The sequence below is a fragment of the Channa argus genome, chromosome 13, assembly GCF_033026475.1.
Source record: "Channa argus isolate prfri chromosome 13, Channa argus male v1.0, whole genome shotgun sequence".
Classification (NCBI taxonomy): Eukaryota; Metazoa; Chordata; class Actinopteri; order Anabantiformes; family Channidae; genus Channa; species Channa argus.
This window is the reverse complement of record NC_090209.1, coordinates 21,646,289-21,659,046: the sequence shown is the minus strand read 5'-3', so window position 1 is coordinate 21,659,046 and position 12,758 is coordinate 21,646,289. Positions and strand designations below refer to the sequence as shown.

At 39.7% G+C, this 12,758-nt stretch overlaps 1 protein-coding gene across 5 annotated transcripts in view; it reads right to left on the bottom strand.

Annotated features, from left to right (window-relative positions):
- The window catches only part of LOC137139671 (plexin-A1-like), a 236,566-nt gene that overhangs the window by 95,349 nt on the left and 128,459 nt on the right, over positions 1-12,758 (bottom strand). For 3 of the 5 annotated variants that reach the window (XR_010916376.1, XM_067527252.1, XM_067527253.1), the window contains exons 8-9: positions 11,946-12,045; positions 450-564 (exon numbers count right to left, since the gene is read on the bottom strand). Coding sequence is in view for 4 of the 5 variants with exons in the window: in XM_067527252.1 (XP_067383353.1) it covers positions 450-564; positions 11,946-12,045 (215 nt within the window). In the remaining variant the exon portion in view is untranslated. Of the gene's footprint in view, positions 1-449; positions 565-10,668; positions 11,001-11,945; positions 12,046-12,758 lie in introns of those variants that run through there. The other 2 variants (XM_067527255.1, XM_067527256.1) reach the window with 2 other exon arrangements.

Here is a 12,758-nt window from a genome sequence, read left to right as displayed (position 1 = left end):
TTGGACAGAAACTGAGGGACAGTGAAAGCGGGTCAGCTCATGTATAGATGAGTGTTTTCATGCAAATCTAACATTTGGGATGGTAGCACAGAGTGCTATTTGCATACTCATTCACTCTGACTTGTTTATAAGTGAATAAATCCACCGCTGCTTAGAGTAAAACAGCTGCTGCTGGGCCACTCACAGCAACACTCATTCACACACACACACACACACACACGCACAGACAAACGGCATACAGGTCCCAGCTGCACCCTTGGCATTAGTATGCCACCATACTCACTTATGTGTGTGTGCATGTGCATTAATACTTGTAAATATATTCATGTGTTGCTCCTGTACATTTTTTGTGTGAGTGTTTGTAAGAGCCTGCTCAACTAAATGTGCTCCTGTATCTTTGTGTGCTTTTGAATGTGTGTGTGTGTGTGAGTGAGAGATTAGACCCTCACCTCTGAGGTGTTGACTCGTCCCTCCTGGAAGGAGCAGTCGCTGGCATCCTGTGTGCACATGTGGCGATATTTGCACCAGTGACAAGGGAAGTTTCCATTAACACAGGACAGGCACCTGGAGTGAGTGAGAAATCAAGAGTAGAGAGAGTGTGTTAAGATTTGTAAAGCTTTAATTATCAACATTAACTTTTTAAATTTCATCTCAGGCTCTGTAGTGTCTTCTTTTAACTTTATTTTAATCAAGCGTGATCTTCCTTTTTATTTTTTATTTGCTTTGTAGCAATTAACTCCTCATGCTGGCATAAATAATGATGCCGGTCCACCACAGCAACTAATGTTCAGGGATCAGCTTCCTACAACAGTCAGAAATTGCAATCCCAGACATATCAATAATTCCATACCGTGTCCATTACAATGCAGATTTTTAATCATTTCTTGACAAAACTCTCCAAGGTGGGAAAAGTCTGCATGTGTTTCCTACTGCCTGTTGATAGCTGTTACACAAAGACTTAGTGCTAATTAAATCCCCCAGATATAAAAACAAATCCTTTTACCTCAAATATCTGTGTGGTTACACTAGCAAATAGTGATAAGACAGCTTCCCTCACAACTCTATTAAAACTTACTGAAATCCCTTGAGGTGATGCAAATTGGGATTATAGCTTAAACATAAAATCGTATGTTGAATTTGTATAATTTTTCTGAAACCCAAACTATACATTTAGTAAGAAATTTGACATGCAGGTGGTAAATTAATGCCTGAATTAATGAACGCTTCCCTATGGATGACGACAGCGCCATCTATAAGGGCAAGAGGGGTTACTTAAAGTACAGTATGAAAAAAAACGGGAATCACGCGCCACAACCTCTGCAGTCACTACAAATCTCACCACAACTGAGCAACTATAGGCGGTTGTGAAACCATGTGTTAGACGGTGGGCTCAACCACCATCACCAAAAAAAAACAAATGGTCGTAAGAACGGTGTTCCATCGCTCCAGTAGAGTGTCAGAGACTTGTGAAATCAACGACAAGGCACAGTGACTGTGGTGGCATCACATCTTTCCTTTTAAATATAAACTAAAAGCAACTTTGCTGTCACATTCACGCTTGTCACGTTCGTAGCTCTTACTTTCATTCTCTTTAAGAATGGATGATACTCGCTGTGGTGCACATTCATGTCGTTTCAGGCAGTCGTGCATCTTCCAGGGTTTGTAACCTGGCGCATGCGTCACAACAGTGGGAAATGTAAGAGTTAAAGGCACGAGGGCGTGAGAGGGGGTGTCCATACAGCCAATGTGGGATCAGGGGGACCTGTGCCCAGATGATAATGAAATAGCAGGCAATATTTACGAAATTACAGACACAGCCAGCAGCCTCTGCTGTCACTTCCACGGCAACACCCTCTCGGCTGCTGTTTACAGGACGTATTCCCTGTATATTACTTCTATTGCTATTCCCGTGGTGCATGGGGTAGGCTGTTTTTTTCTCAGCAGCAACACCTATCATTTAGGGGAGACCTGCAGTGTGTCCGGTTGCCTCAAGCTCGAGTACAAACTAATGTGGCTCGGTGGTGACATCATATTTCCCGTAATGCCAATGTCTCGGGTTTAGACATCCAAGTACTCATTGTACTACTTATAACAAATGACTAATGTATCAAGATGCTACATAAGTATACATGTATGTGTTAGACCGTATATAAGCTTATTCAGTGTTTTTATTCTGGAACAAATTTTATAAAATTGTGTTTATAGGAAACAACCACAGACATCAGGAACATCTATATGTATCAAAATAATTATATGAAACTGCTGAAAACCCAGCTGCTGTGACCTGAATTCATCATAAATTAGGTATGATATTCTCTGACAACTGTTAAATACTGCATGAGTGAGAACAGAATAAAAAACAAACACACACACATACACAGAAAGAGAACTATCAGAGGAGGTGTATCACACACTGAGTGTGTCTCAGTGTGAATATGGATCAGTACAACTGCACATAATCAAGTGTTTATGCAGAAATCTCCAGAAATCAGGTTGGGATGACAAGTGCAAGTGCATTAAGACTTTATTCCAGCTGTCAGCAAGGCCAAGGCGAAGAGAGAGCAGGGAAGAAGCCTTGGCGATCGGCTCCCCACGTCTTATTCTCCATGCTCGGAGGCTTACTAAGCTGGCAGACCATGATAAGCTTCTTTTTATATACCACTTGTTTTTTCCTCTTCAGAGTCGAGGAAGCAAAATGAACATTAAAACGTGGATTACGTGGATAAAAACAAGGGCGGCGAAAAAAATAAACAAAGGTTAGTTTATGATTATACTTTGCTAATGTGAGACATTACATTGTTCAATAATTGTTCTATATAGTGTATCACTACCCCAAGGAACTTTATCTCAAAAATGTCAATTTTGTCATTAAATGTCTTTAGTTCAATATATCTTTCTCTTTTTGTTTTATTTCCAACAACCAGAAATTTAGTTGTCTTTACATTGAGGGACAGTTCATTAACATTAACAAACCTACATTTCAAACTCTCCAGTTCTCTGTCTAAAGCGAGTAAAGACTATTTTAAACGCTTTTCACAACTAAATAAACCAGTATCATCTGCAGAAACGATGTTTTGTTGTTGCTTTTGTTGCCGTCTTTCTTTTCTCTCTTCACTTTCCACTCACCCCAACCGGTCAAGGCAGACGGCCGCCCACCCTGAGCCTGGTTCTGCTGGAGGTTTCTTCCGTTAAAGGGAGTTTTTCCTCTCCACTGTTGCCTAGGGCTCGCTCAAGGGGGAATTGTTGGGTTCTCTCTATACGTCTTTATAGTCCTGACTTTATTCTCTGAAGTGCCTTGAGATGACTTTGATGTGAATTGGCGCTACATAAATAAAGTAAATAAAGAATTGAATTCAATGGAAACTACAAATCTTAATAGATCTGTAGCTTTAATATTAATGTAACAAATAACAATGTTAACGCGGTCGTCCAACCATGCCCCAGTTATTTGTTGGATCCCCGGCTCCGGGTGAGTGTAGGCCAGCTGTGCTGTGAGTGTGAGTGGGTGAATGAGAAGCAGAGTAAAGCGCTCTGAGTGCCCATAGGTAGAAAAGCGCTATATAGTTGCAGACCATTTTGCATTTAGTGGAAACTGTCTCTTAGATGTTAGTAACCGTGCACATTCAGCCATCATTAAATCAGATAGTGGAATGAGCTGGTAGTTTATTAACCATCATTAGATTAGTTTAAAAAAAAGCTGTTCTAAAAAACACTGAACTACATGTTGGACGCACAGTAGCCGATGAGGAGATTATAACAATAATAATAATAAATAAATCCCAGCTGACAGATGGACGGAGGAAACAGCATAGAGCAAATAAAGAAGCCGCGGGTTCATAAACTTGTGAATTTTTAAAACTTAAGACTGCTGCAGGCCACTTTGAGATAGTTTCAGTTTTATTCAAATGTGGTCGGACTTTGATGTCAAAATGAGCAGACGGAAACTGGTCGCTCGCTCTCTGGCAGAGAGATCAACACGAAAACACGAAATCTCCAGTCCTGGGATTAAAATTAAACATCTTTGACCCTTAAAGACCCAGACCTGGTCTTGCACCTGACCCAACACCACCAGTATGTAACCATAGACATAACCATGACACTTTCAAGGGCTACATATGTAGCAAACAATTTGAAGTTATAACAAACCAGTAGCAAAGGCACAAATGTCCTGTTTAAAATCATCCCTGACAACATGATTGTTATGAACATGACTTTGTTTTGTTCAAAGCCTCTGCATAAACATAATTACCTCCAGAGTTTTCATATCTGTGTGGTATTAACCTACACTCTGCTTTCTGTAAATCATCTGACACCCACAATAAAAAAAAAAACAAACAAAACAAAAACGTCCATCTTTGTTACCATACTCTCACTTTAATGAAGAGTGTCTTTCTTAGCCGAGTAGGATGTTAAATTTAAGCTGTAAACATGTTTTAAAAAATTATGAAAAGATGTTAAATGTTAAAGACGGTAATTATGGAGACTGACAGACGAAGACAGAAGTGTTCAGTAATTCTAAAAAAAAATTTAGATATTCTCTTTCAGCTAAAACAAGAACTGACTTTGTAGTCCTTACACCACTTCTGAGCTGAATTCCACTTAACTGGCTTAAGAAATGTGATTTTTAATTACATGTTGTGTCAGTCCTCCCTCATATATGCTGTCATTTTACTGGATCAGGCAATAACCGGCTTTTAGCTACAGTGACAAACTGCACTTGGCAACTGAGGCTACTGTGAACCTCTAATAAAAAAGTGTTTTGAATTGCTGAAGACGACCACTTAACACCTTTCTTAAAGCTTCATTAATTAGAATTTCTTGATAGTAACATTACAGGATTTAATGATGGCTTTTGCCAGATGGTAGGTTTTCATGTTGGAAAATACAATTAGTGTCTCTGTTGTCAACACTGAGATAAGAGACTGGTCAGTATGAGTGGTAGTAGTGAAACTGACAGCTACAGTGATCCCCAAATATTAAAATAAATGAAGATCTGACCCTCAAGCAGTGTTTAGCTCATTAAGGTTTTGTAGTTTTTGTTTAACAGGCACGTGAAGGAAAAACAACACACAATTGTAGTTGAGTACAAAAATTTGCATCTGCTTATTTTGAAAAGGTAAAAACAGTAAAACATTTTTTTTTTCATCAAGTAGTACAAATATTCCTTTATGATTAAAAGTAACAAAAATGATCAATGAGCGGCCAGAAAGTTATAGTAAAATATAAAAAGTTAGCAAATGTCATTTTGAACCTCTTTGGGTTCCCTCAGAGTGGTGTTCGTATCCTTTCAGGTGTAATTTTCACCCATTCTTTATGGCATATTTGTTCAAAGTCTACCAGATTGCATTGTTATCTACCACGTACCACCTTCTTCCAATCTGTCCACAGATTGTCAATGATATTTAACTCTGGAGACTAGGAAGGCCATGATAAAACACTGACAAACATTTTGAAACCATTCTTGAGTTGACTTTGCTCCGTGCTTTAGCTCATTGCCCAGTTGAAGGATCCACTGCCTCTTCATTTTTAGCTTTTTGACTGATGGTAGGAGGCTTTGCTTTAAAATCCTCTGATACTGGGCTGCAGTCATTTCTTCCCCCACTTTACACAGAGCTTCATGTCCTGATGCAGACATAGACCCCCAAAACAAATAAGCAGTTAGTGCTTTGTGTTTCTTCCATTTGTGGATTGCAGTCTTTGCAGTTGGTACTGGTCTCCCTTAACTGAAATATTTTTTTATCCCTTGCAGTTTACCTATTTTGTTTCTGAGATCTTCTGAAACTGCCCCTGGAGATCTACGCACTTGCAAATTTAAACTGCACGCTGAATTTAACACACCTGGTGCCACTCGTCAAACATTAAGTGTTGACAGTTTGTTTCAAGATCAGACAGCTAATTTAACATATTAAAGGTAATCATCTAGAGGGTTCGTCAAGGGGCAGGCAAACCTTTGCACTAATATCACTGTCATTGTCAAGCATCATTTAAAATAACTTTATTTTCAGACAAGCCTTGATGTTACTTCTGATGACGAGGGAATATTTGGCCTGTGCATAAAATATTACTCTCTAATATTATTCTCTTTTTGAAATTTTGACATTAGGGAAGGCAATTTTTTGATGAGATGAACATTTGAAATAATGCCAAACTATTATTTAAATGTTTATACAAAAACATGAGTAATAACATAAAACAAATGTGTCAATCTGGGAAACTAGTCCTTTTTAAATAACACATGAAATGCAAACAAGGTTGCTTGCAGTGACAAAGTCATAGTAAATAGAGTAAATAATATATTTGTGTTATACTATTTACAATTTAGACTGATGGGGTGGAAGGAATCAACACTCCAAATAAATGCTAAATTAATTCATGCACCCGTAGGATAAAACTGTGTGTGTTGCAGTTTGTCAAAAAAAGTATTCCGTTGGAACGTTATAGTTTTAAAGCTGGGAGGAAGTCATTGTAAATCGAGTTTTTTAGAGTTAGCATCGTGGATCAAATCTATATTAGCTGGGTAAACTTTTTCACAATACCGAAGCCGTACCGTGACACATTTCTCATTACGTTACCACCTTTACAAATGTACAAGTTGCTTTGTTATCATTGACTTATCCAACAAAATAGATTCTCATTCTAATTTCCAGATGCTCTCCGGTTCTATTCAGCTGCTCTGCGGTCCTTTAAAGGAAAATTAAAGAGTGGGTTGGCGTGACAAAAAAAAAAAAAAAAAAAAAAAAGCACAACACATGAAATCTTTTTAACAGTCATAGAAAAAGAAAAAGAAAAAGACCACCTTCACTGTTTGACTGACAAGTGATTTCTACCAAGTCTGGTCCAAAAACACCACGGTAATGAGCCGCCATGGGGGTTTAAATCTGGGTCCTCCAAACTGAAGGACAACTGCTCAGCTCAAAATGCCAAAAAGACTCACTTTAACTTGGATTTCAGTCTAATCCTTGCACATTTCTGTCCCTCTGTTGTCCTTGGTTTATTCAGATTTTTGAGGGTTAACTCCTGAATTGGCTGTATCGACAGAGTGATTGAAGGGGCTTCGTATATCTATAAGCTAGTGTGACTACACTGAACTGCAGTGTGAAGTCCACAATCAATGCAAGTGGATTTCCACGAGGAGAAGAGGGTGGACTGAGGTTATGCTAACAGTCAGATGTTTGTTAGTAGGCCTTGGTGAGCCAGTTCCTCTTCACTATTAACCCCGGGGTTCATCGATTTCTTGTTGCGGGGACGTGTGAACGTGCATTCACAAGCTTACGTTTGCATGCACCTAATACACACTCACAGACTGGGAGACACTTAGACACACAATCTGTCACCCTTTGTTGACATCGCTGCATTCCTCTGGGTCACCTGGGCAGTGGAGAGTTGTCGTACAGTAGAGCTGTCAATGACTGGACAACCGGCTTGGGTAAGTGGCTGCGCTGCTGCAATGTAGTCAATAAAATCCCCTGCTATTTAACAAGGCCCAGCAACGGAGCCGGGTCAAATGCCTTTTCATCTTCTCCAAGCTTTTGTTCAGGCGAGGCTGGATCGATAGAACAAAGCTGTTGATATGTGAGCAATGGCCTCTTACAAACGTACACGCAAGGAGTGAATGGTCATATGCTCATTTAATTATGAACAGTGTGGATAAAGTTACAGGGAAAGCTGCAATTCTTTCCTAATTAGAAGTCAGTCTTTTAGACAATGTAAAATATATCAACACCACAATGTGTTGACCCAAATGAATTACACCAGAAACACATTGCGGTGTATAAAGAGCATAAACTGTATATGCATAAATATGACTTGAGGCAGCTATGGACAGTGTTTCCTCGGGAATTTCACACTGTTTAAAATGAACTATTTCCCGTTCACGAGTGAAAGTGTTTGAATTTTGAATTTAGTTTTGAAAAAGAAACAATTAAAAAAAAAAAAAAAATTAGTTTAAGTACCTTTCTAATTTTTTTTAAATTAGCTGCTCCGACCTTTGGGACTTTCTTGTACAACTAGACTGATTCAGGACGTCTTTCTCTTGACATATTTATGCCAGAAATCGAGTCTTTGCTGCTCACATGCACTCTGCATGTCAAAGATGCTCACGTTCACATTATTTCTAAGAACATGTTGTACACTGCACAAAAGGTCACAACGTTTTTAAGCAGAACCACAACATTTTTACGTAACTCCTTACTATTAACGAACTCAACTATCTGTATTTTGTGCCTGAACCCAACCGACCCACTACAGTTAGTATCTCTGACTGTTTGGTATGAATATTTGTGCTACACCAGCTGCCATTATAGCAGCTACCACAAAAGTAAGGTACTGTAAAAGTCCAACAGACGCCTGCCCCCACAGTGTAGCTCTTGGAACAATTCTTCTCTGCATCATATGAGAGGATAGGGACAAACAACGTATATGTTTTGAAGCATTTTGTAAACCTCTGCCTCACAATATATCTGCCAGGTATCTTTTATGTGAACTGGGTATTGAAGACACATAAGACCAACTGTGCTACTTTATATGATCTAGAAATAGGCCTCTTTGCATTTTATTCAATAAAGCTCCAAGTGATCAGCAATAAAATGATGCATACATTATTAAGTTCTAAAGCACAGGAGCCAAATGAGGAGTTTAGATTCTCAACAGGGGACTTGCACTCATAATAAGATATTATTGCATCTTGACACAGTGATGTCCAAAAGCAGTACGTTTTTGAGTCTCAACCCTCAGCTTAATTAAACCGGGTCACACTCATTGGAAATTGGACCAGTAACTTTTGGCGAAAAAAAAAAAAATTTGACACTGAAGTATTTCTAATAAGATGAGACTGAAATTAGCCAGTGGTTCGAGAAGTTGTGATGTGCTGCTGGTCTCTGAACAGCAAATTGGTCTGCTAGGAAACGAGAGCCCTTCCTGGGGGCTGGAGTGTGGGCTGATCGCCTCCCTCCAGTGCTTCTTTTCACTGCGTTGATTTCAGCTCTTTCATATTGTAATGGTCATGGTGGCCTGAGGCTGGGGCGCTAACCTTTTAGCTATGTGGGACCCATTATTCCTGACATGATGGACACACACTCTCTCTCTCTCTCTCTCAGTCGCTGACACTCTTCTTTACGTCTCACTTTGCTTCTTTACATCTCCCGCTCAAGTGTCCTTTTTTTTCTCTCCTTATCCCAACGAATGTCGTGAAGTTTTCTTCGTGGTCCCACTCTCCCCGTCATTTATTTATCTTTCCCTCTTAACAGATGCATTATTCCTCCTCCCGCGTGCTCAATTAAACTATTTCCAACCTCTTTTTTAATGCAAATGTCTAATATTGTAACAAAGTATGTAAATAGCTTGCAGCATAATTTGCCGTGCCAAGTCGGCGCCTTCTGTCTCTATGTTCTCCTTCCGACTGTTTGGGCACCTGTTAATGTGTGTTTGCATGAGGATGTGTGCCGCTGTTGCTGCATTCACCTATGAGTGCGTTGCACACGGCTGTGTGAAGTTGCACACAAGCTAGCCTGGGTGCTTGCCTGCAGGCTTCTGTGTGCCTGTGCATCTGTTTCGTACTGTACATTTGTACGTCTGCTGTTCTCAGTCTGCTCTACACTTTCGCCACGCCCACCCGGAGATCTCCACAATTTGCCGCTGTGTGTCACAACCCCAGAGCGTGGTTTCCCACTGTCGGGGGTCAAAGATTCAGATGTGAAAGGTGACAGCAGAGGGGGTGTGGTGTATATTATGTGGGTTTATGTTACATCTGCTGTGGTAACAACTACACTGTAGTATTAGAGTCCTGCAGAGCCCTGAGGGGGCCGGTGAAGCCAACATCAAAGGCTTAAAAAGCAGCACGCCTATTTATGCAGCAAAGTGAGGAGGGTTAGGTGGGCTGCCTAATCAGGGGTACAGAGCATAAACAAACACACACACTTACACACAAAAGTGAGAAAACACCTCATGCACACACACAAATATGCATAAAAAAGACACAACAGTGCTCTTTTTGCAGTTAGTTTGACACATCCTGTGCACTCTCACAAAGACCAAACAGAAAAGTGCACACACACATACACATGCAAAGCTCTACAAAATGAATCAGAGCCATTGAACGAGGCCTGAAGGCCCTGAGAAGTGGCCCAGGTGAGCTCTCTCTTCAAGCCCACTCCATTATGACCATCTCCACACAGGCACCCCAGCTAGAGCTAATTAACGGCCTATTACTATGCAGATATATGCAGGGCCGAGAGCAGAGCGCAAGCAATAAATGGGCTTGATGAATAAGAGAGGGGCAAGAGAAGAGAGGTGGGGGCTAAGAGGGGTCGGGGCTGGGGGAGGGAGAGATGGATAAAGGGAGAGGACGTAATAGGCAGACAAGAGGAAGGTGGCAAGGAAGCAAAGAAAAAGAGAGCCACGGGGATAGAGGCAAGGAGTCAGCAGGACACGTGCACTTTAAACCCCTAATTACTAATTGCTTGTAATGCTGGTGATCCAGGAAAAAGGTTATTAAAGGGATTTTTTAGTTTTTTTGGCAAAGAAACTTTTTCAGCTGCCCAAGAGCTTTTATCCACTCTGTATGATCAAACAGGTGGCATCGGGGCCACATACAGGAAGTAGTAAAAAAAAAACAAAGAAGCAAGAACATTCAGTGATAAGATTTGCTTTACTGGAGTTAAAAAACTCAAAATATTTAACTGCAGTCAATCTGTCTCTCACTTACAGTTTAAACCACATGCAAGTGTTTATGATCTGTATGATTTTAAACAAGATATATGTGAATAAAGCACAGATATATATTGCTTTTACTTTGTTAAGTCTGCTAGTGGTATTTTAGCCAGTCAGTTAGGAGAAGTAATAAAAATCTCCATTGAAAATGCAGATGTTTCTCATAGAAATGCAATAAGTCTATTGTTGTATCATTGTACATGGTCTGCTGGCACAGATGAACATGCTAATCCAGTTTGGAGACGGACACGGATTCCCTGTGAGTGGAGACATTTCATTGGGGGTTTTAGTATCTGGAGGGGGATAGTTGAAAATATGATTAATTTAGAAAATTACCCAAGTTATCCTTTTTTTTTTTTTTTTGCAATTTATTTTGCTTATATTTGGCAACTTGCAGGACACATTTTGAAAAAAAAAAACATGCATTTTGGTTTAATAAACAAATTATTTGATTTGATTTTGGGGTCACATATTCTAAAAAATGGTGAAATTACAAGTAGCTTTAGATGCGTATGGATGAGGAGCCTGAACAGCTTCAATGACTCTACTCATCATTGTTGATGCTGGTAAGCATCAGGCCATGTTGTAGATGTTAACATATTGTAGATGTTAGAAAGGAATGTACCATTTATACTGTAGTTATTTACATGAACTCAACAACCAATTAGACAACAGTATTTGAGGGTCTCTGTTTCTTAAGTCATAAAGTCAGCTGTGCATTTAAACAAAAATATATAAAAGCAGCTTTCAAACTAGTACTGAACGTCCGTCAGTCTCCTCCACTTAACTTAGGGATAATTCATTTCCAAGAACACAACCGCAGTGTTTTAGTCTCCTACGCTTGGCTGCCCTTCTAGGCCTTGCATGGTTAGGAATCGACTTATTATTTCACTCGCCAGTAGTCCCTTCATTGCCTGAAATTTAATTAACTAATTGATCTGTAAAAAGCTTGAATACATTGAATAATGAATTGGCAGAGTCACACACTGCCCTCTCCCCTCCTTATTACAGGAGCTACAGGACATGTTTTTTTTGCACCACAGTCACACTTTTATTGCGTAATGTCACTGTATAGTTGAAATACCATTCAGGCTGTGCAACTTAGAAAAACTGCAGTGACAATGATAATTTTTCCCGCTTTTCTCTTAAGCGTCAAATTAAACTCCTTTCCTGCTTAGGAGAAGACAAAAAAAAAAAAAAAAGGTTTAAAGGTTTAGTTTTGAAAAGTGATCACTCACGATTGATGGACGCTGCAGTTATAGAACACAAAGTCCACGCTGGCAAACTTCTTTCCCGTCTCCTTTGACTTCAGATACAACTTTATTACGCGTCGATCACCTAAAAAAAGACACAAAGCATCGATATCACATACTTATTAGTGCTTTTCTTCCCTGCAGTCTGCACTGTTTTCAAAGTGCAACGCCGATGTCAGCACTTGCAGATAGTTTGTGGAAAATGTTTCATGGCCCGAGGATCATGCCCAATCCCAGCCAATGTATTCTGAAATGTTAACAGCCTCAATTTAGGTGTTCCTTGTCAATGCCTGTATAGCTGGCATTTTGGATCTCAGCTTACATTGCACAGGAAAGTAAGCAGAGCCTAAAGCAGAATCAATAGAATTTGTAGAGAAGTTAGTCTGAGAAGGAATCAGTTCCGCTGCCCGTATACATTTATGAGTTTGGTGCAGTAAGTGTGTGTATCAGCACTTTCTAATTTTGATAATCACAAAGAAATGGCTGCAGTTAAAGAGCAGAATGTCTCGTATTTTGTACAGTTGAATAAACAGGCTGAAAGATGCAAACAAATTATATTTGTGCAACATCAAACAAAACTGCCCAACCGCAAAGCCCATAATGCAGGAAAGCCCTCTTCTCCCCGAAACAAAACTTTCTCAGTTTCCAAACTGTCATTACACTTTTTAGAAAGTGCAGCCTCCATGCAGCAGGACTAATTTAATGATAAATTGTCCACATGGAGCCCCTGTCCTCAGTATTAAAATAGTCAACAAATACACAAGCAGCCACATAAATGCACCGTTTAGACACTTTTCA